Below are 14,931 nucleotides of genomic sequence, written 5' to 3' on the forward strand. Positions count from 1 at the left end.
ACTTTTGAGAGAGGTTGTAGCAAAGTCAACTGCTGCTCTGGTACTAAATGTGCTTTTGACTTTGTAAAGAGCCTTGTGATGCCAGTGGTTAAGGGGGTGGTAGTTCCCCTTGTCTAGGAGCCTGGTGGCTTTGCCCCTAAAAGTAAAAAGGGAAAGTTGAGTTTGGTTGCCCCTAGCCTTGCTGATGTAAAAGGTAAGGGGGAAGAAAAGTGTTCCCCGTTGTCCCAAAAAGGGACTGACCCAGTGCCAGTATTCTCCACTCCTTCCAGTGTTTCACCCAGACCCTTGTCATGAGTTCCAGGGTCCATTTCTGCTCCCTCCACATCAGTAATAGTGCCTCCGGGCCCTGCTCATTATACGGGGTCACGGGGCCATGAGTGTGCCATCCCTTCCCCTATGAAAATGCTCCCCAATGTTAAAATCCTGTTAGAGTAATTAGGAGTTTCTTCCCTCGGGTGTCTTGGATGGTCGCTTAGTCCTAGACTACTACTCATGCAGGTCTATTGGAGATCCAGGATGTGTACACTTTTCTTCCTTGTACTCTGCCCTCCAAATTGGATTCAGACCCCCCTTTCTCAGATGAAGAGGTCAGTAGTAGTCTATGGAGGCCAGCAGTAGTAGCGGGGATGTCGCTCAGACATTAAACTCTCTGAAGGGGTTGGACAGTATCAGGGCTTCCTGGCCACGGCCCCTTGCTATGGTCCCCCCCAGGTCAAGTGCATAGGGCTCTCTCTCGTCCTGATTTTACTCTGGGGTGGTGGCCCAGTTCTTGGTTACCCTTTTCGATGAGTGGTTATTGGTAGAGAGTATGGTACCATGCAAGGTTGTACTTGAACTTATGCATACTTCAGTCGGTCAAGTATGTGGGACTGAGGGCCTTGCTTCCCCGTGCCTCTGAGCATGGAGCAGTGGTTGCCCTCGGCCTGAGGTAGTGCGCCTCATTGGATGCTTTTGGGTCCTGTACCAGGTCTCTTCTCATTGCTGTCGTCAACCCCTGATTTTTTAATATCCTTGTTCTGTCCTGGTAATGGAATGGTTGTACTAGTGGGTGTAATTGATTATCTGGAGCAAGCTGCCTTGCCCTCTCCCATACCGTGGAGAGGGTTGCTCGGGCAGAACTTCTCCGCGCTCCTTCACGAATGCAATGGGCTAAAGGAGGAGAATGTCTTTACCTTTTGGGAAGGACTTGGTAATTGATTTGAACCAAGGTGCACTTTATGGATCAAAGCCCTTTGAGTTGCCTGGTTGGCTCTTGTGGGCTTGGTTTTTGGACTGGAAATGTCCAGATCTGTGGGTCAGAGTTCTGTTCAGCAGGTCATAAAAGATTGCACCCCCACTCTGTAGGCTACGGGGGTTCTATATACGAGAGCATCGCGTTTCATTAGCAAATGGACCAGTCAGTGCTCTGATGGGGGAGCTCCTTTGGCGGGACTAGGCCAAAATTTTTTTTGGCCTGAGACTGTGGCCATGAAGTCTTTGGCCTTGGTCTTTCCCCTGCGGTTTCTTGGCTTGACCAGTAGTCAGTCAGTAGTGACTGATATAAGTAGAGGTTGCCAACCTTGGAGGCTTTGCAGAAATTAACCTTGTGTTGTCTGGGTGGCCAAGGCAGTCTCCTTCCTAGTCCACCAGACAGAAAACCTGTTAGCTAAGTGGGATTTGAAGAGGTGAGATACTGTGGTCTGTTCTAAAAGCAGGTTAGCTACAAAGTGGCCTTGGCATTGAGAAACAAGTTGGCGAGGGGGCCACGTCTCGGCTGCCAGAGAGTAGTGCAAACAGCGGCAGATTTGTCAAGGAATGACTCGCAGCACTTTTATCCACTGAGCTGTTGCCTTCAAGGTCTCTGCCCCCTTGAAGGGATCATTGGCTAAATCGTTCGGCCAGACCTGCATCTTTGGGATTGAAGGAGGGCCCTGCACCCATTGCAAGACCCCGTTCTGCAACTTTTGAACCCTTCTCAGAAAGAGCCGGCCCAACCACACCCTTTTTAGACCACCACAACCTGCTTCTAGGAAGGATGGTGGTGGGAAGGTGAGGGAAGTGATTACAGGCATTTCTACCCTTACTGTGAGTAGGGGGTTTCATATCTCGCCATTGGGAAATGTGGTAGGGACATGAGGCTGCCTTGTTTGGCGAGTGCCCTTCGGGAATGTTACTAACTTTTCTGGACCTCCAGACCATTTTCAGTTCTAATAGTTTCCAATGGAACAGCCAACATCAATGAAAGCCCTGGCCTTTCTGACAGAGGTGGAAGTGATCGCAAGGTGAACGTGCTAGTTGTTAGGACCTCCTGACTTCTGCAGCACTTTCAGAGGAAAAGGCAATGTGAGGCTGGGAGACGCTTCATTGACCACCTGAACGTTTGTGCACCAAACGACGTTCAGTAAGGAAAGCTTTGTGCTGTCTTGCATCGGAGGGAGACTGATTTTGGTAGATCTGATGGACATTTACTGTACAGTAGTCCTGGTTTCAAACCTAAAGTACCTTTATTACTTCCTGTACGGTACGGTGTAGCGGTTCAGGACACTGCTTGGACTGTGTATGGCTCCCTAGGTGTTCACCTTGGTAGCTGCTTGGGCCCAAATGGGAGAGATAAATCATGGTATGTATAAAATTGGTTGATCCTAGCTTGCATAAGCAGTGAACACTGAATAAACATTGGAATCTCAAATATTGTATTGGTCTAGAGATTGTACATACATACACCAAGGTACTTTCCCCAATTTTGGGGGTTAGCAGACATCAAACAAATGAAACAAAAAGGGGACCTCTCCTCTCTACGTTCCTCCCAGCCTGACAAGGGACTCAACTGAGTTCGGCTGGTACTCCTAGGATGCCACAGCCCACCCTCCCCCATTATCCACCACACATGAAACTTCATAACGCTGAATCCCCTACTGGTGCTACCTCCGCAGTCATCCAAGGCACCGGAGGAAGCAGCAGGGCCTACCGGAACTGCGTCACAATCGCTCGCCATTCATTCCTATTTCTAGCATGCTCTCTTGCCTCTCACATCTATCCTCCTATCACCCAGAGCTTTCTTCACTCCATCCATCCACCCAAACCTTGGCCTTCCTCTTGTACTTCTCCCATCAACTCTTGCATTCATCACCTTCTTTAACAGTCATTTTCCATTCTCTCAACATGGCCAAACCACCTCAACACATTCATATCCACTCTAGCTGCTAACTCATTTCTTACACCCATTCTCACCCTCACTACTTCGTTCCTAACCCTATCTACTCGAGATACACCAGCCATACTCCTTGGACACTTCACCTCGCACACATTCAATTTGTCTCGCTTTCATTCCCCACAACTCCGATCCATACATTGCAGTTGGTACAATCACTTTTTCATCCAGACCCTCTTAATGAGAGAATGCCTTGATGAAGTCATTAAGCTTCAGCACGGCATTTAATTCCCGTGCTGAAACTTGGTGACGGGCAAGAGGGCTCTCGAACTTGGGGAAATTGCTCCCCCAGTTCGAATCTAAATTTCTCTCTTTTACCTTTTTCTTTTTCTCAATACTACTTCGACCTTATCCTAATTTCACAAACTTTCTTTAGTCTTGCTTTCCAAACTCTGAGAAAAATTTCCCTCATTATATGTGTGTATATATTATGTACATATATATTTATTTTTTTTTTTTTTTTCTTTTCTCCTATGGCTTGGATGTTTTCACATCCATTGTAGCCCCGGCGGGGATGTTCATACATCCTTTATTGCTGCCTGCTTTGATGAGTGGGAGGAGGTATCGTGGTTGGGAGGTGTTTGCATTCAAAGCTATATATGAGAGTATTGGATGATTTCAGCCATCCCGAAGATGGTTTGGACCTTTTTGGCGGAACTATTCTCAAGTGTTGGGTCTTCGGAATCCAGGGGGATCCAATGCTTGGGGTAGGACTCTCGGCTTTTGGCCGGAAGCCCGTCATTATAGATATGGGGAGGATGATTCCATAATTTCTTGGTCTCGGTCCTAACAGGCGGGTTCAGCTTACACCTGTGCCTCTATATCTGTTTTGATGCTATCCTTCGGGTAGGGTATGGAGTGGACCATCTGGGAAGTATACTCTCATTGTGCCGATAGTAGAGAGTGCAAATTTCCTTTCCGACGCGTGATGGCCTAACATTCTCGAGCAGGTACATCAAACTAACTCTTTTCCCTCTCTTTACTATAATGGATTCTTTAAGGAACGAACCCCCATCCCCTGGATACGCTGACTCTCCTCCGGCACTGTTGACGACCTCTGCTAATGTGATAAGGGATAGCTCTGTTGATGACCTCGGAACGGGAAAGGACCATTCTACTGATATTTCTAAATCGAGTAATTTGGGTAACACGAGGAAACTTCGAATCCTCCATGTTACACAAATTTCAATAGAAACAAATTATGATGATCTATGTAAAGCATTTGAATGCTATGGATGCATAAAAGAAATAAGGATGAAACTTGTAGGTGAAACTTGGGATTCATGGATATCTTATAGTAGTTATGACGAAGCATTTAGTGCAATAAGTAATTTGAATAATATTAAAATTAATAACTTGAATGTCGCGGCTGCTCTCTGCGATAAGGTACCAAAAGATTTAGATGTGTACAGGCCTGCCGATTGGTTGGAAAAAGGCACAGATTTAGTCATGCCCTCCCAGAGAAATCCAAAACCACCGATGTGGCTTATAGCTGAATCAAAGGGGGTTACAGGGAATTATTTTAAAATATGCAAATTGATTCAGAAAAAAGTAGGAACTATTGCACCAGGCGATATATCTCGTTTCGGAAAAAATAGTTTCCTTATCCATGCCAAATCCAGTACACAGTCGGTAATATTGTCCAATATGAAAATAAATAATGATGACATTAAGTTAATGTCAAACCCCACCTAAATTTTAGCTACGGAAGGGGCGTAGTTTTTAACAGACCTATATGATTTTACAGAGGAGGAGATACTGGCCATGTGTCCATTAAATGTTTGGAAAGTTCATAAAGTCCCAGGTACATCAATGATAATCCTTACGTTCCAGGATGCTGATGTACCTTTTCATATTATTATCGAGAACGAAAGGATTAAAGTAAGACCCTTCAAGCAGAAGCCATTGCAATGCTTTAATTGTTTTAAATTTGGGCACCCGTCCAAAGTTTGCAAAAATGAGAAGATGTGTGGTATTTGCTCCAAATCTTACCATGGAGAGTGTGCACTTGGAGCCAGGTGTTTAAATTGCAGCTCGAATCACAAATCCACAGACAAGATTTGCGAGCTATATAAGTTGGAGGAAGCTGCCCTCAACAAATCAAACTTAGAACACATAAGTGTGACCCATGCCAAAAGACTATTAAATAAATCAAATACATATGCTAAGGCATTAAAATCAAACCAACCTAGCACTGCCAATAGCTCAAAAAAAAGTATACTATCTGACAAAATGTCAAATAACGAGGTAACCTTATCACCTCCTGAGGCTTTACCACGGTGTATTAACACTAGATCATTGCCCATTGCTGTACAGCCTTCAGCCGCCATTACAAAAAGTAATACAAACCTCTCTCAGGCCATGTCCTTGCCTGATCTGATGGAGGTTCCACTTAAGACTAACTTACCTGATGCACCTGTTGTGGGAAAGGTGCAAAAACCTCGAATCCCACCATCTATTAATCGCAAAAGAGAGACACCTCCATCTCTCTCTCCACCCTCCATTAGAAACGTTAAGGTTATGACATCAAATAAATTTGATGTTTTGTCTGTTGATGTTTCTAATGAACCAGAAGATGGACTGAATAAATCAGAAATTCAAGTTGAGGTCCACCATCCACCTCAACAAATAGATAAAAAGAATACAAAGAAAAACACCAACGTTAAACCCAACATAACAAGACCACCTCTGAAGAAACATACTGGTAATAATGTTACATTAAGAACTGCTAATGGGAAGACCTCATCCAAGATGTCTTCCAGAAATAATCCATAGTTTTCTCCTCCATTTTGCAATGGAACTGTCAGGGTTTGAGGGCGAAATATGAAGAACTTAAGCTCCTAATTCATGAGCATTCCCCCATAATTGTATGTCTACAGGAAAGTATGCTTGATTCTAACACTCCTAGTCCTCGAGAGTATGTTAGCTATAGAACACCATATAATCAACAAGCAGGGAGCCATGGCGGAAGTCTCATGTACATTCGTCGAGATGTTCCCCAAATACCCATGTCTATACGTACAACCCTGCAGGCAGTTGTTGTACAAATTGATATTGGGAGAAAATATACAATATGCTCTCTGTACTTACCTCCAAATGATAATATTTTATATGATGATTTAGCAGAGGTCATTCAACAACTCCCTCAACCTTTTCTCTTACTGGGAGATATGAATGGTAGACATCCTTTATGGGGTGATGTTTTGGCCAACACAAGGGGCAATATTATCTCCTCAATTGTGGAGAATGAGGATGTGGGACTCCTTAATACCGGAGAGCCCACACACTTCCATGTTCAGACAGGTACTTTGTCATGCATTCAATTGCAAGCTCTAACTGCCTTCTTGATTTTGATTGGAGGACATTAGATGATTGGCATACTAGTGATCATGCACCAATCATTATAAACACCAACAAGGGTCCGCCTTTGCAAAGATCGCCACGTTGGAATCTAGACAAGGCAGACTGGGTTAAATTTTCTGAGCTAAGTGAAATCGAAGGGAGAGCAGAACAGTTTGAAAGTATTGATGATGCCATAGACCTACTGAATGGAACTCTTCATACAGCAGGAGTCAATTCAATTCCCAAAACAACAGGGTTATTCAAACGACGACCAGTCCCGTGGTGGTCTTCAGAACTAACTGCACTCCACAGAGCCACAAGAAGATCTCTAACACGATTGCGTAGACGCAGAACTGATGAGAATTTAATAATGTACAAGAAATGTAGAGCACAGTTCCGTCGTGCCATGAAAGAAGCAAGGCGCCAGTCATGGATGTCTTTTGTTTCCTCTATTAACAGTAGAACACCACCATCTTCTGTGTGGAGTAAAGTAAAAAAGATAGCTGGCAAATTCACCCCCAATCCACCACCAGTGTTGAAGGTGAATGGCCAGTATGTAACTGAAGCAAATGAAGTTAGCAATGCCCTGGCTAATCATTTTTCAAATGTATCCAGCAAGTGTGAAGGAGCCCCTGGTCACCAGTATAGGAGCACTGAAGAAAAGAAAATTTTAAATTTTGCAACAAGAAGGGAAGAGTCGTATAATTCTCCTTTCACTGAAAGAGAATTTGATTCCGCACTTGCTCATTGCAACGATACAGCCCCTGGACCCGATGGAATTCCATATGCAATGATTAAACATGTACATTTTAATACAAAGCTATTTATTTTAAGCATTATTAATAGAATATGGCATGATCATAGCTACCCAAGTGTTTGGGAACTAGCCATTATTTTAGCCTTTTTAAAACCCGGTAAAGACAAGTTTTTAGCAGCAAACTATCGTCCTATTGCATTGACATCTTGTTTATGTAAAATCATGGAGAAGATGGTCAATGCAAGGCTGATATGGTACCTTGAAAAGAAAGGTATTTTATCACCGATTCAATGTGGATTCCGAAAAATGCACTCAACGACTGATGTGTTGATACGACTTGAGTCATCTATTTGTGAAGCCTTTGCTTCCAAACAGCACCATGTTACAGTATTTTTTGACCTTGAAAAGGCATATGATACTACATGGAGATATGGTATTCTTAAAACCATTCATGAATTGGGATTGAGAGGAGAGCTGCCACTATTTATTCAGGCATTTCTTTCACGTAGAGTTTTTCAAGTGAGAGTGGGGGAAACTCTATCAGAGTAAGTGCCAGGAAGGAGGAGTTCCTCAGGGTAGTGTGCTGAGTGTAACCCTTTTTGCACTAGCAATTAATGGGATATCCTCAGCCATTCCCCAGGATGTTCTCTCAACACTATTTGTGGATGATCTCTCAATATCATTTGCTGGCACTAGAATGGCAATGGTTGAGAGAAAAGTCCAACTCTCTATTGATAAAATTATCCAGTGGGCTGACATGAATGGATTTAAGTTCTCGACAAGTGAAACTACCATTGTCCATTTTTGTCGTATCCGGGGAGTACATCCAGACCCGGATATATACATTAAAGGTCAACGGATACCATGTGTATCGGAAACCAAATTTTTAGGTTTGATATTTGACTGTAGACTTACATGGGTTTCTCACCTAAAAGCGCTAAAAGCTAAATGTGTTGAAGCTCTGAATATCTTAAAAGTATTGTCCCATACATCATGGGGGGCAGACCGCAATACTATTTTAAAATTATACAAGGCCTTGATTTTTTCCAAAATTAGTTATGGTTGTGAGGTATATTCTTCAGCCACCCCAAGCCGGTTAAAAATATTAGACTCGATACATCATGCAGGTATTAGATTATCTACTGGAGCTTTTAAAACCTCGCCTATCCCAAGTCTCCTTGTTGATGCTGGAGAGTTACCTCTAGACCTTTACCGAATGTCTTCCATTCTTCGGTATTGGTTTAGATTGCAAAGACTCCCTAGCTCTCTAGCCTTTCAGACTGCAAGCCTTGTAAGACACGCATCATACTTTGAGTTGCACCCAAAATCTCCTCAACCTTATGGCTTTCGGGTGAAACGATTTTTAAATATTCTGGATATAATTAGAAATAAGGTACTTCCATTCAAGGTATCATCAACGCCTCCATGGAAATTACCTGACATATCTTTTTGTAAATACTTTATTGGAGTTAAGAAGAATATGACTGACTTAGAATCCAGGTCTCTTTTTATGGAACATGTCGAAGAACATAGGGGATCGACTTTTATATATACTGATGGCTCCAAATCTGATGCTGGCGTTGGATTTGGAGTACATAGTAATGATTTTAATTGTAGAGGTGCACTTCCTCTAACAGCTTCCATATTTACTGCCGAACTGTATGGCATATTAACTGCTATTGAGAAAATAGCTTTGGAAAAGGAGGGTAATTTTACAATTTTTAGTGATGCAAGGAGTGTTCTTCAAGCTTTAGAAGTTTTTAATTCTAGTAACCCTCTAGTTTTAAAGATTTTAGAATGGCTTTTTATTATTGGACGGAAAGGTATAACTGTTCGATTTTGTTGGGTTCCAGCACATGTAGGTGTGTCTGGGAATGAGAAGGCAGATTTACTGGCGAAGAATGCGGCATCCGAGTTGCTACCAAGGAGGTATCCCATTCCATGTAACGATCTCCTACCTTACATCAAGAAATTGGTTTGTGATAAATGGCAACAGCACTGGGACAGTCAAGACGGCAATAAAATGAGGGAAGTAACAAATATCATATCACCTTGGAGGTATAACATGATTCCCCGAAAATGGGAGACGACTCTTTGTCGTCTCCGTATTGGTCACACACGGTTGACACACGAGTTTCTGCTGAAGGGCCAACACCAACCGTATTGCGAGGACTGCTTAGTACCTTTAACAGTGAGGCATTTGTTGACCGAATGCCCTAATTTTACTAACTTAAGAAATAGATATCTGTTTGAGGCTCGAGGTGAGGATGGCAGGTTTATCCTTGCCAAGATTCTTGGACATGATGTGTCTTACTATGCGAGCGGAATTTTTAGATTTATTTCAGAAGCAGGTCTTCTGAAAACTATTTAACTATTTTAATGACTTCTTAATTTTTATGGTTTTAATCGAATTCTCTTTTAATTTTCATATACAGTAAATGGTATCGGCGTCAATGACCTTAGATGTCAGGATGCCAGAAAACTTTCAATCAATCAATCATCCAGAACTCTTTACATTCATGCCCAACCCTCTATTTTTTACTACTCCCTTAACTGCCCCCAACACTTTGCATCCTTCATTCATTCTGAAGTGATGTTAAATCTAGAACCCAAGTCGAGGTTGAAGTATCTGGGTATGCTGATAGATTTGGTAGCAGGTTCCCCCCCACAGGTGATTGCATCAACAAGCTCAAGGGAGGTTGTGCAACAGTTCCATCCAAGACTGTTGTTCCTGCTTAATACTGGCAACATTTTCTCCTAGTGAGAGAAGCTTGTTCCTCACAGGCAACTACCAGAGGCTTTTTCACTTGTCTGAAGGATTGCTGGGTAGCCAATGGGGTCACCCGATCATCTTGTGCTAGTGACTTGGATAGTCTAGGATCAATTGGCTTCGTGGTTCAAAAAGGAAAACCTGAGAAGTTCCTCTAGACTTCTCACCACCTGATTACTTCTGTTCTCAGATGCATCTAAGTAGTGGAAGGAAGCACCCCTGGTCGCCTCAGGAAGGTGGCCCAAAGGAGAGGCATCTGCTCGTCAACATCCCAGATAAAAGATTCAAGGCTTGCAGGCACTCGAAGAATGTTTGAGGTGGCACACTATAGTACTGATGAGCAACAGTACGACAGTAGTGGCTGAAGTGTGAGCATGGAAGCACGTCTCGTGCCACTTCTATAACTGATAGACATGCACATCTGAGTGGCATTCCACATCATTGTTGTCAGCGAGGAACATGGCATTCCACATCATTGTTGTCAGCGAGGAACATGGCATTCCACATCATTGTTGTCAGCGAGGAACATGGCATTCCACATCATTGTTGTCAGCGAGGAACATTACAGACTAGTGTGCTAGCAGACAATGCTGCCGTGGATAGGTTGTAGCAGTGTGGTCCCTACTTAATTTGCGTGAGGGATTCTTGCTCTGGGGCTCGGGGGATTGACTTGTTTGTTATAGGTCTTAACAGGAAGCTCACATTTGCTCCTCCCTTTTCAGACTCGTGGGCTGTTTGAAGATTGCTTCCAAAACCCATAGGATCACATGGATATTTAAGCCTTCCACTGTTCACCCTGATCTGGCTGGTGATACTGTATTGATTCGGAAGGAATGAGGGTTACCTTAGAGGCTCCCAGATGGCCTCATGCTAGGTGATAAACCAGTCTGGTTGCTCCTCTGGTTTAAGTCCCAAGAGAGCTGACCGTGGCTTTCTTCCGAAACTTTATTGCGGTTTTCCTGATCTTCCTGCGCTGAGAGAAGTCTACTCATAGCTGTCAAAGGCTACTGCTCAGTCTTAAGAGTATGGCTTTTGATTGAAGGGCATAGACCTCTCCATTTTCTGGGAGTTGTCTCTGCTATTAATAACTTAAAGCAGTCTTGCCCACCACAGGATCTCGGACCCCTGGATGTATCATGCCTGTGTTAACATTTGGATTTAAGTATGGAATGAACAGTGTTATGAGTGGGCCATCTTCAATCTTTGGTCCTTCCAGAGACCAAACAGTACAATAACTTTACATGGTGGGTGGGCCAGATGCTGGTAAGTTTAACTTTAGAGCTCCATTTAATTTTTGTCTCTCTCCATCTTCCTCTTTAGTGGGTAGGAGGATGGAGAATCTTTGCATCAACCCATCAATCTTTGCTAGTAGTTTCCAACACAAAACCCTGGAGGGAGAAGAATCTTCAGTATTTATCGGATCAATGTATAAACATAGAGCTTGGGTCCTATGTCTCTAATCCATACAAAATACAGGTGGTTTTTGCTTAGCTTCTTGATAAATAAGAGTATATCACGTCTAAGGAAGAAGTTGAACCTAAAGTTTGGACTACTCAAACCCACCAAGCAGTCCATTCCCCTAATTAAAAAAAAGAGGGTTTTTAGTCATATTGGAACAAGCAAAAGGTAGATTTATTTTTCCTAGCCATACAAATTTTCTAGAAAAACTTCCCTTCTCAGGTTTGACCTAGGTCAAAGGTGAAAAGTGAATGTTCTCAAGACTGGATGAGGGCTGGGGCTCCTCACAGATAACCACTTATCCAATATTAAATTTCCAACTTGCACTAAAGTGATCTGCCCAGATAAGACAGTGGTTTTCCTGGCTAGGAAAAAATTGTTTAATGAATCTAATGCATGATGCTTAGAGATCTAATGCAACAGTCATTTTATAACTAGAACAACTTGAATGATGTAGGAAATCAGTCTATAAGGCAGAGAATAGTGTAGGGTGATGTGTTCACGACCCGGACAGTAAAATGAATAATATTCATAAAAAAAAAAGTTAGAGCTACAGGAGAGATTTTGTGCTTAAAAGAAAGTTTAACTAATGCCCCATCTTATGCTATGAGTTTCATATCTGTAGATATTATATTTTGGGTTTTACAGCCGTTTTTAAAATCCAAAATTCTCTGTCCGGGTCGAGACCGCGTGGTCACGACCCGGACGGGGTTGTGGTCTCAACCCGGACGGATGTTTTGGTCCACCAAAAACACACTTAAACCAATGTTTTATATTTTTTCTTAGTAAAAACATCCAGAACATGACACTGAAAGGTGGAATAAAACAATTGGTAGCAAAATCTCAATGTAATACAAAAATATATATATTAAACAAAAATGGGAAACTGAATGACTTAAAACTAATGCATGTTAAAGTGAATGACTTAAAACTAATGCATGTTAAAGTGAATGACTTAAAACTAATGCATGTTAAAGTGAATGACTTAAAACTAATGCATGTTAAAGTGAATGACTTAAAACTAATGCATGTTAGTCCCTCAAGGGAGGGAGGACCTTGATGAGGTTTGCTTGTCGTTAGGTGGTCCCCGTGCTGACTGTGAGGACCCCCAACACCCTGCTGCGGTCGACACTGTCGACATCCCTGATGGCTGGGAAGTGGAAGGTGTCCTTCAGCAAGGGCGACCTTATCCTGAGGAAGTCCAACTGCAGCTGCTGCCAGTCTTCCTCCAGGGAAATGACCTTGCCCACAAAGTGGACAAGCTCCTCAGACCTCTTCCCCTGGAAGAGAAGCTGGACCAGGACAAAGTCACCCACCTGGGGGAAAAAATGAAAAAAAAGAATGAATAGCCTAGCCTATGGAATGAATGAATAAGGAATTTGGCTTTAAAACCAAGCCATTCAGCTCGGCTACTAAATTTGACAATTAAATAGAAATTTCCTTCTATACATAGGCTAGGCTACTTAAGCAATAGATGAACATAATCTAGGCTAGAATAGCCTAGGCTACAGATTTTGAAATATGAAAAAAAAGAATGAATAGCCTAGCCTATGGAATGAATGAATAAGGAATTTGGCTTTAAAACCAAGCCATTCAGCTCGGATACTAAATTTGACAATTAAATAGAAATTTTCTTCTAGACTTAGCCTACTTAGGCAATAGATGAACATAATCTAGCCTAGGCTAGGCTACAGATTTTGAAATATTAAAAAAAGTCCCTCACCTCTGGCTCCTTCTGGACGAATGGATAGGAGGCAGCATCAAACTCGAGCTCTTCTGCAATCTCATCTGAATATTCAGATGAGTCGTCACAGAGTGCAGGATTGTCGATAGCCTCCTCATCACTGCTGCTCGCCTCAACTGGCTCAGACCTCCTCCTCTTAGCCGCCTGTCGTGCCTCCTGCCCTCTCTTCTTCTCCTGCAACCTCCGCTTCTTCTCCTCTCTGGCTGCTTTCTTCTCCTCCTTGTCCCGCAGCTGGCTAAGAGCCTCCTCATCCTCAGTCAGGATGCAGGCGCGGATCTTCTTGCGCCCTCTAGCAGCAGGGCGGGGACGAGCCTTCGGGTAGGGCTGCACAGCTTCGGGAGTGACGTCGGGAATTGGAGGAGATGAAGGTGTTGGAGTTGGAGTCTGCCGAGGTTGGAGTGCTGCTTCAGGAGTGTTAGCCCTAGACGCTGAAGCAGAGAAGGCTGGTGACATCCTACCTATTCCAGATGGTCCAGGCTGAGGTTGGTCAGGCTCCGATGGAACTGGTGTCAAGGGTGCGGCAACAGTTTGTGGCAAATCATCATCATCATCAGGAGGGGCCTGCTCTGTGACTTCTGCCCCAGCAAACGCATCATCTGGAAAGATGTTGCGGTTGACGGGAAAGATGCCAGTAGCGCGAAACCCATTGGTGATGTTGGTGACATTACAAACCTTGTCCCAGGCCTTGCACGCCATCCCTGGCAACATATGTTCCGTGATGGGCACGTGAGGGTTTGAAAGTTTAAAATCGTCCTGAATGGATCGCAGGACAGACTTGAAGGGGCCAAAGACACTTACATCTAATGGCTGGAGTTTGGCTGTAGTATGAGGTGGCAGCGTGACAATTACGATGCCATGCTGTATCGCATACTCAACCACATGAATGCTCATGTGACACTCGGCATTGTCCATTATCAGCAGTATCTTATTCTCCACTGAAGAATAAGACACCTTATGGAGATGCTAGTGTCTGCACGAAACGCTCATGGTCCATCCAACCGTTAGCCTGCAAGAGCACTGTGGTTCCAGGAGTAGTCCCTCTCTGAAAATCAGCATTCATCTTCTTTCGTGCGATGATAAACACTGGAGGGAAACCATGCCCTGCAGCATTAACAATCCCCACGAAAGTCATATGATTGCCTCTCTCCCGAGCAACCTGCGAAGCAACAGGACGACCTCTCTCGCAAACAACTTTACATGGCTTCATCACAGTGGACAAGCCACTCTCATCCAAGTTGAAGATCCTGGCTGGCATGAAACTGTGTCGCTCGACAGCTTCCACGTAAGCCTTGAAGAAGACGTGACATGCCCTCCGGAGCCTTCAATGCAAGCCTTGGATGACGGAACATATACCCGTAATACCAGTCACGGGTGGCCATACCTTCCCTCTTCCAGGCATCAGGAATAGACGGGCTGCCAACAGCCTCTGCATACTTCAGGATCATCCTCCTGAAAGCTCTCGTTGGCAGGCCGTAGAACATCCGCGCGATCTCGATAGAGTATTCCTCGATCAAGCGTTCCTGCGCATCGGTGAAAACCTTTTTGACGTTCTGATGCTTAGGCACAAACGTCCTCCCATCACTCTCCTTGATGGACCGAGTGAAAGCATCCTGAAAAAAATAAAACAAAGGTAAAGTGGGGAGCATAGGCCCGATAGGGTAGGCTAGCCT

The 14,931-nt window shown here is 43.7% G+C and overlaps 2 protein-coding genes and 1 long non-coding RNA gene across 9 annotated transcripts in view; 1 reads left to right on the top strand and 2 right to left on the bottom strand.

The window, feature by feature from the left end:
- Window positions 1–14,931, bottom strand: part of Xpd (general transcription and DNA repair factor IIH helicase subunit Xpd) — a 436,267-nt gene that overhangs the window by 174,231 nt on the left and 247,105 nt on the right. The window lies entirely within an intron of this gene.
- The window catches only part of LOC137648458 (uncharacterized), a 164,027-nt gene that overhangs the window by 64,868 nt on the left and 84,228 nt on the right, over window positions 1–14,931 (top strand). The window lies entirely within an intron of this gene.
- Window positions 12,594–14,212, bottom strand: LOC137648571 (uncharacterized). The gene is made up of 2 exons (XM_068381482.1): window positions 13,241–14,212; window positions 12,594–12,833 (listed from the first exon to the last, which is right to left on the bottom strand). The coding sequence occupies exons 1-2, from the start codon at window positions 14,171–14,173 to the stop codon at window positions 12,594–12,596; spliced, it is 1,173 nt and encodes a 390-aa protein (XP_068237583.1). The 5' UTR covers window positions 14,174–14,212.

The sequence above is a fragment of the Palaemon carinicauda genome, chromosome 10 (assembly GCF_036898095.1).
Source record: "Palaemon carinicauda isolate YSFRI2023 chromosome 10, ASM3689809v2, whole genome shotgun sequence".
NCBI lineage: Eukaryota > Metazoa > Arthropoda > Malacostraca > Decapoda > Palaemonidae > Palaemon > Palaemon carinicauda.

Coding starts and splice junctions, on each gene's coding strand:
- LOC137648571 (XM_068381482.1), bottom strand. CDS start 14,173: ATGGACAATGCCGAGTGTCACATGAGCATTCATGTGGTTGAGTATGCG. Junction 12,834..13,240: donor TCGTCCAGAAGGAGCCAGAG/GTGAGGGACTTT, acceptor TTTTTCCCCCAG/GTGGGTGACTTTGTCCTGGT.